The sequence below is a fragment of the Aspergillus eucalypticola genome, assembly GCF_003184535.1.
Source record: "Aspergillus eucalypticola CBS 122712 chromosome Unknown BO83scaffold_15, whole genome shotgun sequence".
Classification (NCBI taxonomy): Eukaryota; Fungi; Ascomycota; class Eurotiomycetes; order Eurotiales; family Aspergillaceae; genus Aspergillus; species Aspergillus eucalypticola.
Window position 1 is genome coordinate 442947 of NW_020290289.1, and position 13170 is coordinate 456116.

The 13170-nt window shown below is 48.2% G+C and overlaps 6 protein-coding genes across 6 annotated transcripts; 4 read left to right on the plus strand and 2 right to left on the minus strand.

Moving 5' to 3' along the window:
- Positions 1-4: 4 nt before the first annotated feature.
- BO83DRAFT_362674 (cysteine hydrolase) lies at positions 5-790 on the plus strand (the record flags this gene model as incomplete). Its single annotated transcript, XM_025529527.1, has 2 exons — positions 5-532; positions 584-790. Exons 1-2 carry the CDS (start codon positions 119-121, stop codon positions 788-790), a joined length of 621 nt encoding a protein of 206 aa, XP_025387294.1. The 5' UTR covers positions 5-118.
- Positions 791-1151: 361 nt separating this feature from the next.
- On the plus strand, positions 1152-2527 carry BO83DRAFT_417899 (Zn(II)2Cys6 transcription factor domain-containing protein). The gene has a single exon (XM_025534790.1). It carries the CDS (start codon positions 1252-1254, stop codon positions 2497-2499), a length of 1248 nt encoding a protein of 415 aa, XP_025387295.1. The 5' UTR covers positions 1152-1251; the 3' UTR covers positions 2500-2527.
- Positions 2528-2961: 434 nt separating this feature from the next.
- On the minus strand, positions 2962-4251 carry BO83DRAFT_362681 (serine/threonine-protein phosphatase; the record flags this gene model as incomplete). The annotated part of the gene is made up of 4 exons (XM_025529528.1): positions 2962-3171; positions 3245-3544; positions 3609-4010; positions 4072-4251. The coding sequence occupies 4 exons, from the start codon at positions 4249-4251 to the stop codon at positions 3103-3105; spliced, it is 951 nt and encodes a 316-aa protein (XP_025387296.1). The 3' UTR covers positions 2962-3102.
- Positions 4252-5824: 1573 nt separating this feature from the next.
- Positions 5825-7500, plus strand: BO83DRAFT_362685 (HET domain-containing protein; the record flags this gene model as incomplete). Its single annotated transcript, XM_025529529.1, has 1 exon — positions 5825-7500. Exon 1 carries the CDS (start codon positions 5873-5875, stop codon positions 7496-7498), a length of 1626 nt encoding a protein of 541 aa, XP_025387297.1. The 5' UTR covers positions 5825-5872.
- A 1633-nt stretch (positions 7501-9133) lies between these two features.
- On the plus strand, positions 9134-10578 carry BO83DRAFT_399579 (branched-chain amino acid aminotransferase; the record flags this gene model as incomplete). The annotated part of the gene is made up of 6 exons (XM_025533327.1): positions 9134-9176; positions 9249-9281; positions 9362-9505; positions 9574-10226; positions 10330-10437; positions 10462-10578. The coding sequence occupies 6 exons, from the start codon at positions 9134-9136 to the stop codon at positions 10576-10578; spliced, it is 1098 nt and encodes a 365-aa protein (XP_025387298.1).
- A 1149-nt stretch (positions 10579-11727) lies between these two features.
- Positions 11728-12896, minus strand: BO83DRAFT_51243 (uncharacterized protein). Its single transcript, XM_025537408.1, has 2 exons — positions 12545-12896; positions 11728-12474 (listed from the first exon to the last, which is right to left on the minus strand). Exons 1-2 carry the CDS (start codon positions 12624-12626, stop codon positions 11939-11941), a joined length of 618 nt encoding a protein of 205 aa, XP_025387299.1. The 5' UTR covers positions 12627-12896; the 3' UTR covers positions 11728-11938.
- Positions 12897-13170: the final 274 nt, after the last annotated feature.

Below are 13170 nucleotides of genomic sequence, written 5' to 3' on the forward strand. Positions count from 1 at the left end.
CATCAAAAAGTACATTTTCGCTCTTTTTATTTCAACGCATCTATAAATAGTGCAACCGAGCAATCTGAATCAAAAAGGATGAAGCCATGCTCAGTGTCTCTCTAACGATCAGACCACCATGGATAGCACTACCGACGGCTCTATCAACTTTGGCAAAAACTATGCCGTTCTAAACCTAGACTGGATCACGGTGCTTATCGACGCCGTCAAAGACACCCCTGAAGGCCAAGCCTTGATCGAAAACTTGGCCAAATGGAACGATGCCGTTCATGCGAGAGCGTCTCGTCCTATAACCATTTTCTCTACACTCTCTTTCTATCCCGGCCAGCCAGAAGTCCAAGCCGGTACTCCTTTTGCCAACCTGATTGCCCCCTTCGGAGAGTTCAGACACGGTTCCCCCGAAACCCAAATTCACAAGGCTTTCAATGTGGACAGTAAAGATATTGTTCTCGCAAAGACAAGGTGGTCCGCAACCACGGGAAGTGTGCTGGAGCAGATCTTGCAGGCACATGGAGTCAAGACGGTTATCATTGTATGTGAATGGTACCCCATCAAAGTCAAGATGTGCTGACAAGGTGAATAGTCAGGGTTGACCCTTTCTGGTGTGGTGATGGCTACGATTTATCGGCTTTTTGACTTGGACTACAGTATCTATGTTATTAGGGAAAATGTCTTGGAGTTACCAGTTGAGCAGCATTCGGCATTCGCGAACGTTATGCTCGATAAGTTGCTGCCAAAGATGGGCATTAAAATCATCTCGGTGGATGAGGCAATTAATGCTTTGAGCTGATCTTAAAGTGAGGATATGCTAGATGGTATTGAATGTAATTCTTTATATTGAGTTGAATTTCTCCAGAGCATATGCCCTGCTCGTCATTCCTTTGGCAATTTAAAAACCATTAATATAAATCGAGGCCACTATGTATAATGGTGAAAATGAACTAGAATATAGGGAAGCACCGAACCACGCAAAATGAGAAGGAAAATAAAAGGTCATGGCTCTAGAGCTCAAATGAGATCATGTGACGAGGAATCTGTATCCGGAAGCCAAATTAGAGTCCGAGCCCGGACCCACTTCTCAGCTCCGACACCTCCGTCACTTCCGATCAGAAGGAGATCAATCCAACTTCTCCATTACAAACACAAGAGATAACGGCCAAAGGATAAAACGGCCAAAGGATAAGAAGGAGCGTGATCAGCGACTCCACCACAATTACTAGTTCCAATAACGATGAACTATTGATACAGAAGATGAAACCTTCTAGATACTCCACCTCTAGGCAAAAGGCCTGTCAGCAGTGTGCTAGTGCGAAAGCTCGTTGTGACCGCAGATCTGGAGGCAGGGAGCCATGCTCGAGATGCATGCATCGTGGCATCTTATGCTCATATGTTCAAAATGATGCTTCTGAGCGGAATCCAACATGCTCGGTAACACCACCCAGTCCATTCTCGGTGTCGGATTCCTCACTTAGAGGTTTGGGAAGTGGCGTTCTGGCCATGAGTAACTTGTCAACTTCAACACTACCATCATCTATGGGCACCGAAGTGCTTGTTAACACTCAGAACGAGTTATCTGCGTTCAAAGATGTCTTAGACTTCTCATCTCTTGACCTGGTGTGCCCTATTAATGCCGATGATATTCAGAATCGTTGGATCCAGGCATATATTCCGATGCCTGGACAAGCAGTCAAGAACTACCCTGATGGTGTTAGATCATATATATACTTGACTCTCAGGTCGTACTCTGCGATGGCTGTCAGTGGCCGGGGGACCCTGCCCTTCATTCATCCCAAGCAGATGATCGCGCAGCCAGCCGGTTCACCCCTCACTACCTGCTTGAGCTTAGTACGAATATGCTCGAACCAGCTCCCTGGAAGCAGTCAGGCGGCAGTTAGTGTTCTACATCGAGAAATACAAACACTGGATCAAGATTGGGCGAAATACACCAGCGACGGTCTGTTTGCCGCGTTTCAGTCTTACCTGATATACTCCATGGTCCTGTTCTTTATACTCGGGCAGTCATGCGATGACGACTTTCGTGCTGTAATGACGAGCCTCCAAGAGCTAGCCTGCGCTTCATCTCGACAAGGGTTGATATGTGCGGCTGATAAACGACGAGCGCGACCGAAGTGGGAAGAATGGATTATAACAGAGGCCAAGCGTCGAACACTCTATGTTATGTATTTGTTCGATAGTGTCCTCTCGAGCCAGGAGGGCCTTCCTACTTTCCTTGGCACTGAGCTACGAGGTCTGCCTGCTCCGGCCAACAAACTGTTGTGGCAGGCAGCAACGCGGTATGAGTGGGAGAGAGAATATAACGTACATATGGCGGACTGGATGGAAGGATGTCTCACGATCGATGAATTATGGCCCACGCCTGATGATTTAGGGGAGGCTGGAGTTGCAAGGAGGCGTGCAAGAGTGGACCAGTGGATGCAGAATCTTGACGAATATGGCACAATGCTTTTCGCTATCATGAGATGTACTCACGGTGACTGATAGATGATACACTGTTAAGGATCGAGATACACAGAGTTATCAGTGACCGAAATTCAACCAATAGTATTTCTGTTATAAACCTCATCCGTCTTATCAAGGTCTTAGACTGCACCTTGGATCAAGACCTTACATACTGCACGGCTGATAGTGCCATTATTACTGTAGCGAAAATGGCAGTTGGGAGCATGGTGGCCTGTGTACCCACCTTTGGCCCGGTCATTTGGCCTCAGTTGCAGCAGTCACGCCAGCGGCGGTCGGTGGCCGTTGAAGCGATCGGGACAGAATACTACTGCTTCTTCTCCTTCTGCTGCCGAACACCACCCTTACAGACAGTTTACATCTGTTCATTACCATGCGAGTTTGGAAATGCAAAGTCGGATCTTTTGGACTGGGCTTGTTCAGAACACCCATCAGAACAAACATCCCAGCGAGGAATCCATGCCCGCAGACGTTGAACAAGCTTAGATATGATCTCAATGATATTCATGATTAAAATCAACATGTAAACAAGCCTGGAGAATCAGCTCTCCATCAAGCGACTTCAAATCAACCAAGCTATAGTTACGGGCGAATAAAATACAAAATTCCGTAAAAGTATAAGGCCTAACGCTCCTTTTCTTTGCCCGATCGCTTTCCAAGAAACTGTTTCCGTTTCTCAGCCGGCTTTAGAATCTGACAGACAACAATTCACCGATAAGCATTCGTTCTACCGAACCTCAACAATAAAGACACACATACGACTCACCTTGAACGAGCACATAAGATCCTCATCGATATCTAGCATAGCCCCCGAATTATTAAACTCGCCACAATAATTCGGCGCACTGAAAAGAGTTATGAGCTGCCGCTTAGCAAAGAACTCATATCCATCCTGAACACATTCATGAGCACGGCATATAAGGTCGAGACCATGCTTCTGGATAAACTGATGAACCACATCAGGACCGAAAGTAAACGATACACCACGGTCGTTCGCGCCCCAGCCCAGACTATGCTTGCCCGGGTCGGCCCAGAGGAGGTCGCATAGTAAACCCTCATCGGGGATCTTATTGACGATCAGTACTCAGCCCGAACAAAAAGCGGGGCCGGGAGCATATGATATGACTCACATCCGTAGGTCGCATAATGCGCCGGATTTGTTCCATAGAAGTCAAGTCCGGGCTAAGCCCTCCATGCATACAAAATATCTTGTCTTCTATAATAGCGACAAGAGGGAGACAGTTGAAACAATCGATAAATGTCTTCCAGAGCCTGACATTATACCTTCGTTTACATTCGTCGTAGAATCCGTAGATGCGATTGATGGATGCGCATTCATGATTTCCTCGCAAAATGAAAAAGTTCTCCGGATACTTGATCTTGTAGGCTAGCAGGAGACAGATACATTCTATGGACTGTTTGCCGCGATCCACGTAGTCACCGAGAAACAAGTAGTTGGATTCGGGTGGAAAGCCACCATATTCGAATAGGCGTAGTAGGTCGTAGTATTGTCCGTGGATGTCGCCGCAGACCTGGTGGCTATCAGTTAGCATCTAGTAATTTACAGTATATATGTGATGCCAAAGGTCTTACCTTGATAGGTGCCTCAAGCTCTAGTAGTATCGGTTGGGTGAGTAAGATCTCCCGCGCCGTGCGGCAGAGATATTCGATTTCGGCCTCGCTTATTTCAACAGGTTTGCCAGGTCGTGACCCTCTTACTGCTACTAACCTCTCAATAAGAGCATCCAAGTTCACGGTGTCCTCCTCTACCATGGTGTTGACTAAGGATCTATAAGCAGCTGCGATACCAAGGGACTCCATCTATCGGCAGCAATTATTGGCGGGAAAGTCTGGGGAAGATGGAGAATCTAATCCCTAAACAACAGGTATAAATACAATCGGGGAATAGAATCTCAGAGAAACTTCTGAGTTTTCCAAGCCAAAATGATTTCCATTCCACCGGGTTGATCCGCTTGTGATCATGTTCTTTGTGAAAGATTTGACAATCTCAATTGCTTGTTGACGATATGGGCTAGTCACGTAAATGGCTGCTCGGAGAACCCCAAGGCCTTCTGTAAACGCGCTCACATTGGTACCAAATGAGAATAGAAACAAATTAAGATTCATCTTAGTTTCAAGGTGAACTCCGACTAGAATGTCGGAGTTGAGCCTAGCCAATCATGATTGGCAGATTCTCACAGGAGGTTCCCAATGCCGCCACCCCTAGTTATCCCGCGGACAGGGTTCTATAACAAGTAGTTTCTGCCTATTCAAAGTATTCCGGAACAGTTTCGTTGTCCATGCACTACATTCAAGTATCTCTTTTTATAAACTCTCGATATTAGCTTGCATTTACCATTTCTACTTACACGTAGTCTTCTTCGGCGAAGCAATGATAGTTGACATTACGAGTAGGCCAAATAAGCAGTCGAAGCCAAAGGGATTGGACCATCAGCATACCCGGAACTTGGACGCATTGATCGAGAAATTGATGAACTGTATAACCTTGTCGGAGGATGATATAGAGCGAGTATTCGATCAGGTACACTGTCAATAGCCTTTATGACCAAGCCATTGTTGACATTCTGCAGCCGAACACGGAGTCGGACCAAAAATGTACCATAGTTAGATATTTGCCGTATGGTTCTACCTGTGACGGCTTCGAGGATGATCGGTTGCCCAATCGGGGAATACATGCCGCAGGGCAATTAGACATTTTTAAAAATAGTAAAAGGTTATGCGCGTGCGAATACATGGAAGTTATGATAGACTAGTTGGTTTAAACTAGACTTGAGTGATGCAATAGAAGGTTGTGCTGGAGTAATGTCAGAAAATGCATCCTTTCATTGTCTCCAATTTTATGATCATCTAATCATACTTCTAGGTTCACTAATATCTGATGGTTAGGATATCTTTTACTCAAAGAGGCATCTTGTGTATGGTATTACATGGGTGACCGAATGAGGCAGGAGCTACGTTATGGATCCAATATGTGGTTCAGTCTTAGTGATTACTCCCCATAACCCGCATTGCTTGGCGAAGTAGTGACGCCGAAACTACACACGTATCCAGGGGACTCTCTCACACAATTTGATGAATTTTTGCGTCAATTTCGAGCGTTCACCTCTGTTGGCGTTTTGCCTCTCACCTGGGTTTGCCTAAAGAATGAGGCGATGGTGAGTAGTAGCCTTTGAAGCCGTATGTGAACCTAGATGCGGGCTTGGCAGGAGACTTAGATGGTGGCTTAGACCGAGCCTATATAGCCTAAATGCAGCCTTAATTTGTGGATATATTGAGGTGAGTCGCCGTGTACCGCAAATCTTGTACCTAAAACTTCTCGGCCTCGGATTACTTTTGCGGGTGACTGACGAATACACCAGACTGTACGTCACTCATGATGGCCACTACGGCAGGATTTATCCATACCGTGCTGCCTTTCGATGGACACTACATTCGGCTTCTCAAATTCGAGTCTACTGCCCCTGAAGAACCTCTCAGACTTTCTCTCAAGACATGCAAATTCGCAGAGAAACCCAACCACAACAGCCTCTCTTATGAATGGGGAACCACCGCAGCTGACCAACCGATCCTCGTCAACAATCGGCTCTTCTTCATCCGGGAGAATCTGTACAACTTCACGAAGGTATTAGCCAGCAGTGCTTACAGAGACACTTATTTCTTCGTGGACGCAATCTGTATCAATCAGAATGACATCTCCGAGCGTAACACCCAAGTCCAGCGAATGGGCCATCTTTTTGCAGAGGCAGAAAATGTGCTGGTCTGGCTTGGATCAGCCACAGCCGAGAGCGATCTCATCTTTGATGTATGCATTGATTTGGTAGTGAACAAAATCATCGTCCCAACTAAGCTGGGGAAGAATAAGGCACAAATCGACGCCCTGGATACGATATACCAACGGTCCTACTGGACCAGGCTGTGGATAATCCAGGAGCTATTCCTGGCACGAAACATCATCTTATTTTGTGGATCAAAATCGACAGCGTGGTCGGCCTTTAAGCAGCTACCGAGGTGGAACAAGCGCGAGTTTGCCCTTGGAGGCTTTACGGGAGTTGATATGGTTCTTGAGAGCACACCAGCAGGTCACCATGCAAGGGATATCCTAGATGAGTTGGACAAGAGGGACCAAGGAAGAAGCACTTTTACAAGAATAGGGCTTGTGGACCTGATTCTGAAATTTGGTCTGGCTCAATGTTCCGACGTTCGCGATCATGTCTATGGCCTACTTGGTCTCGCTACTGCATCTTGTGCATTAAGCAGAGACGAGGAAGATCGACGATTTGAGGTCATTGTGGATTATTCGGAGAGCCCAATGTGCCTATTCGTGCGCCTTCTGCGTACCATGCCGCGTGAACTCCGTATTGGAGCCGCACTGGAGCTCTTCAACATCCTGGAGTTGCAGCGTGCTCCTGAAAGTGCGATTATTGGAAGCATTCCAGATACAGGCTTGAGTCAATCTTTCGAGATCAGCTTCACCCATATAGGACATCTCAGGAATGTGACTCAGTACTCTGACAAGTCCTTGCACCAACTGCTGGCAGGAAAAGATTTCGCGCAGATACAAAAAGGCGAAAGGCAAAACGCTATGGCAATCTATGGCGGTGGGCCTCTATATAGTATCATGTCGTATGACAGCTGTGTAACTGCGTCTGGCGCTTCTGGAGGGGATGATGTCTTTCTTGCGGAAGATACCAACTTCGTCCTAATCCGAAATTATAATGAATGGGGCGGTACGTCGGGTTACATCCGAGGTCTTCTCTGCAGCAGAAAAAGCGAGCAAAGTATCCAGAGAGCAGGCGAATCTCTCGATAGCTTCCTCTCCTATTTACCGCCTATCAATGGTAATTGTCTTAGGTCTGAGAGGCATACGATGTTCAAGCTGGCGGGTCCGGTTGACTTTATCTATGAAGAGCTGAGCTTGCGACAGATCATCATGCTCCTTACATATACCGGACAACATAGTGATTATTGGAGTCGGCGGTTAGAGGTTTCTACTAGATAACTAATGAGCATCAGCATGGCCTAACTTTGACTGCCTATTCATATACTATCAACGGCCAGTTTTTTGACCGGCACATTTGAAAATCTGTCCAAAATTAGGTGCTGCTCCCATATCCTTGTTGAATCGATTTCATCAGGGTTGCAAAGTTCACGAGCGGAGGCGGGTGTGGAGGAATCCGGCTGATGTAGTGGTATTAACGCCCCCTTATCTCAATGCGCTTGCCGTTGTGGTGGGTCCCATAAACAGTAAGTATTGATCGATGATTCCACGAAGTATCAACGCAGCCAACGCACTCACAGGTCCTTCAAACAGCCGGCTGCAGCTACACACACAGACTTCTGATTTCACCCGCACGTCACTCTGGTATGGTATCCGCCAGGTTGACCTGGGTCGGTGGGCATAACACTTTTGTCATTTCCTTCGTGGTGTCGACACACTTACCGATTACAAAGGTTCCTAACTACTATGTTACTGCTTATGATGGAACAAATTTTTCTTCTTCTTCTACATATCACACAGACCCACCAACGACGAAGGTAGACCTTGTCCTCGCCATCGCCTACTTGTACGGTGTTTACGCTGCAATCTACCAGAGTTGACACGATAATTTACTTCCATTGGCATCTTCCTTAGACATAGTCGAGGTCATCTGTTCGTGCTTTTGGTTCCGGAAGGTACTTCATACCAATAGTACGACCCAAACGACACCCGCTACTCACAAATCGCTCGATAAGAATATCGGCTAACCCCTTGGCTCCTTTCTACCATGGCTTCTTCAGCGCGTACGGCCGACGGCAAGCCGTTTTCCCGATTGATACTAAAACAGATAAGTAAACAAGCCAAGTACCATTTCTTTACACTTATAGATTGTGTGTTTCGGCAAAATCGACTGGAAACGCCACAGCGAAGCATACCGCCGGAGTTGATTGAAAAAATATTGGAGCTGCTGTCCATCCCCGACCAGATCTTCTTTGGGTTGAGTTGCAAATATATCTTCGCTTGTCTGATACCTTAAGACACAAGGAATGAAACTTCACCAGCTTTCACGCCCGAAGAACGGGTGATGCTATGCCCCAACACTAAGGAAAGGCCTCGAATACAGCTACTTCTTCAGCTTCACAATTACCGCTAGAGATATTGCCATGATTGTTGGACGCTCCACCCAAGTGCTTTCTGTCACGTCCGGCCGCAAAAGCCATGCTGTTTCAAATGTTACTCCCTTAAAGCAGATTTTCAATGCACGCCGTATGCGGGCGAGGTCGGAATTTGTAGCAGGCCGTTTATTCAAAGTTCACTCTCGCGAGATGCGATGAGCCAAGACTTTACCCTGTTTACTCGCAAAAGCTGAATACCCGGCGTACCTTCTCATAAGTGACACCAATCCACAAGAAGAAGGTTTGAGCTACGGCATGACCGAGCGCAGACCCGTCGATCCTCGGACCGCTATCCGGAAGGTACTCTGGGATAGAGTGGCAAAATAGTGCCATGCATGACAATTCCGGCCCCATCCTCGCTTTCCGGTAATACGGAAAGAAGGCGCCCTGCCTGAAATATAACATCGGTGTATACACTTAAAAGAATGCACTCCAAACTAAACACCGATCTGTCCTCTAGATCGTCACTATCGGGGCCAAAATGAATTCAGATATTTTCCCTGAACCACCATCCGATACCATCGGTAAGTCTCATACCCCAGTCCCCCTTATTAAGGACTCCGTACTCCGATGCGGTGCGCTAACCGGTCCGACAGATTGGTCTTCCCTTGGAAGCCAAGGCGTAGAATGTACGTTGTCTCTGTCGCTGACGGCCATGCAAGTCATGAACTTATAGCATCGGAGCTAAAATTTACTACAACTGATATAGTTCCCACTTCTCATGTGGAATGCACCTACTCCCCTACAACAAGCTCCTGGAGCGCACCCACAGTGATCAACAACCCAAATCTTCAAATCAACGGCTTCGCAGTGGGACTAAACTACGGAGGACCATATTATGAGTCCCTTACCGGTAATTTATTACATTTCTCTCTTCCCACCAAAGTAACTCAGCATACTGATTTCGGCTTTTGCTATAAGCCCGACGTACGCGAGATGACCGCATCCTTCTCTTCCGGCCCCACGATCATGCCCGTCACTTAGCAGATGCTGCAGCGGCGGTAGGCATGACGGCTGTCCCCGAGCACATCTTCCTAGAGTGTGTTAGGAAGGCAGTAGCAATCAATAATTCCTATGTACCTCCGCCTCAGACAGATGCGGTCCTCTATATTCGCCCGTTTCTGTTTGGCCCTAGTGTTCCTCGCATTCGCGATTCTCCGGCGCAGTATACATTCTGTGTGTTTGTGCGTCCAGGTGTGGTGTATCCGCGGACAGCGGCGCAGAATACAATAGTCCTGGGCGATGGTGGTGCTGATGATGTTCCCACTGCAGCGGAGACCCGGAAATGCTCTCGAACTGAAATTTGGGATGAGGGGTGGAAAAGGGGTTTGGGGGGTACAGGGCAGATAGATGGTCGACAGGCAGAACGGGATGGTTATACTATGAAGCTACAGCTGGAAAACACCCGACATGGGTCATTCATCAACGGGTTCACAGCGTCCGCATTTATTGGGGTGCAGGAAGAGCACGGTAGATTTACGTTGATGGTGCCGAGACATCCCAGCCGGAGCATCATTAGTGATTCTTGCGTTGCAATTGCTATACAACTTGGGTGGAAGGTGAAGATTGGGCCGGTATGTATTCTGCTGAACTCATGGATACCCTCGAACTCTTGGTTATTATTCTGCTGCCAGTGGAGTAACTACAAGGACTGGCGCTAATTCGATGCCGTTGCAGATTTCGGTCGATGACATCGATACCCTGTCCGAAGTCATTGGCACCAGTACATGGCACTGGCTGCTCCCCATTCGACTGATATTCTGTCCATCGGCCCGGCAGACAGTAGTGTACCAAGCTGGGTCTCATTAGGCAGGACCTGGGTGTCGACTGCTGCGCATTGCTATTGGAAAAATCATGGGTGGGGAAGTCTCGGACATATGGCAATGGTGTGTGCCACTGATGAAGGCGGATCAATCTCCTGGCTGAACGGTGGCATGAGTGGAATACGGGTAGATCTAGGCGCATTAACACGCTCCTCGCCGTTTGGAGTCGAGCTGGAATCCCATTCCTCTTTTTTTCTCCGTCACTGGAAGATGCCACGGGGGCCATTGATTACCGTGGTCTAGCTAGCTTTTCCTCAGCTGGTGCTTACCGTCTCCGTTTAAGAGGGCTCATGTAGGTGTTTCCTTCCCAGACCCCTAAAGAGTTAGATTTTATCCTCATTTCGTTCAATTCGGTAGATGGCATGGTATCTGGGCCCTTACAAATCATTCGGTGTTCAATGCTAAAATGCATCACGGCGATACTCGTGCAGCAGCCTGTCCTACATCAGTTTGCAACTGTCCTGGAGTTCCCTCCCACTGGTATTCGATAGATGTCCTAGTTGTAAATGATACTCGTATAGGTGATTACTCGCACGTGTATGGCCACCGGTCGGGTTCGCGAGGTTTGGGCCATATCGGCATCGCCAGTCGAGCCATGCGAACATCCTTTGGGAAACCTCGAGCTAGCAACCGCTGGCGAACGTCATGCAGAGTCAATTTCCACAATTGTTTCTCCTCTGAGATGGACGGGCCAGAAGGGTTACTCTGAGTCTTGGACAGTGTTGTTTGTATCAGAGAGAGAGGAAGAGAATGAGCACGAAACACCGAGTTGGTATTTCGACTAATTGTCATCCGGTAGGCGACCGAAAGCACCGCAGATCAGAGGGCGGTACGAACGAGGAGCTGTTCTGGACCGGGCGTTGGAATAGGCCAACCCCTGTGAAAATAGTATCTTTGGCGCTGTCCTCGACCAGGGTATATGGGGCCGCGGCTGAGAATCACGGCCAGGCCCGACTCTAAGAAGTGGCTGGCTATGGTCTTCCCAGTCCGATCTAGGTGGCGTTCAATAGTAGATGACCGGATGAAATTGGAGACGGGCATTTAAACACCGACTCCTTGTTTATACTTACCTTCTAAAGGAGGTGTGTGCGTGGCGTGAATAGCATCCATGCATTGGGGTGTGCCCGGTCATCCAACCTGCATGGTAAATGTAACGTTGGTCCGGGATGATTCATATAGTGCTTCGGTCGGCGCAGCACTTAAAATTGATAGTCGCTTTAAAAAACCTTGGCTCATTCAGGTGCGCATGTCCGGGTAATTGGCTTGGGGAGCTCCCAGGGAGCCTGCCCATCGCACGTTTGTGGGGTTCTGTGGCCTTTCGAAGCCCGGCGACAGATAGTTTATGTCTGTGGACAAACCCGGCTTGAACCAAAGGACACCTCGACCGGTGACTACTAGAAACACGTTAGGGATGGCAAGCCGCTCTCACTAGCGACCAACGTCATACAGCAGATTATTATCAATCAAACATTCCAGGTACCTGCGAGTCTGGCCAAGCCCGCCAATAGCGCCGAATGGGCACAGTTGCCCGTCGGTACATGCAATCCACGCCTGTCTCTCCGTCTGCCGTTCGATTGGTGGAGGGCGAGCAGGTTGCCTCTAATGCTAACCTCATTGGATGGTAAATCTCTCAACCATCTGTCATTACAAGAACATCTCTCTCGTGTGCGATGTTCGGAGATAGGCGATGCACTCCTGCAGTGACTGTACCCACCGTACCAAATACGAAGAGGCAGGCTGCCCTGGCAGGAACTAGACCCCGCCTTCCTCCCTTTCTCTCTGTCGCGATCAATCATCCCATATACTTGTTTTGCATTCATAGGAATTTGCGCCTGTGTTGCGTAGATATATTCTCGTTCTTTGCTTTTTGCCCTCACAACCGACCAATCCCAGAAAGACCACTTTGGGGATTTGGAAGGCTTTGGTGATGGCACAATGATCGAAGTGCAGAGGCATATGACACTCATGTTGGACTTGGTGGGGCGGAATCGGCCGAGAACTATCCCAGATTATACTTGTGAGCAACCAAATCCCGAGAGGGGAAGTGTGAAGGGTCGGAAGGTGCATACCCTGTTCCATGTTCTCGTGCCAAAGGTAGTACGCAACTCCCCCAAAGTGGCAGTGCCCGCCTTTTATAGGCCTGCTGTTCATCTTCTGATTGCGTCTTCGATGGGACTCTTTGCGTGATCGTGCAGTCAACAGATATCTACTGTGCCGTGACTGAAGTCACGAGGCATCATGAGTGGAATTCGCAAGGGTATTACACGACGAAGAGGCGCCTGCGAGCCGTGCAAGGCGCGGAAGACTAGATGTCAGTTCCCGGCGATGTCCCTCCTCTTGCTATCTTCCTTACTTGCCTCTTCCGACATAGTGAATCGTGACACTTTGCAATATAGCGTGATTCCACTCCTTTTTTGTTCTCAAGCTGACCAAAACTCAACACTGTAGGTGATGGAGGTAGTCCTTGCATGCACTGTCGGGTAAGTTCCTATCTTGTCTTCCAAGTCATTCCGTACGCATGTCTTTATCCTGACAACACAGCTCCCAGAGGAGGGATAGCCCTTGCATCTATCCACAAGGTCCAGCATCAGCAAGATCCATCCCCACCCCTTCGCGGCTCAGTCCTGCCTTGAGTCTAGTCGAGCGTGACCCAGATCTGCCGTTACAGCACTCAATCAGCCCTCAAGGATGGATG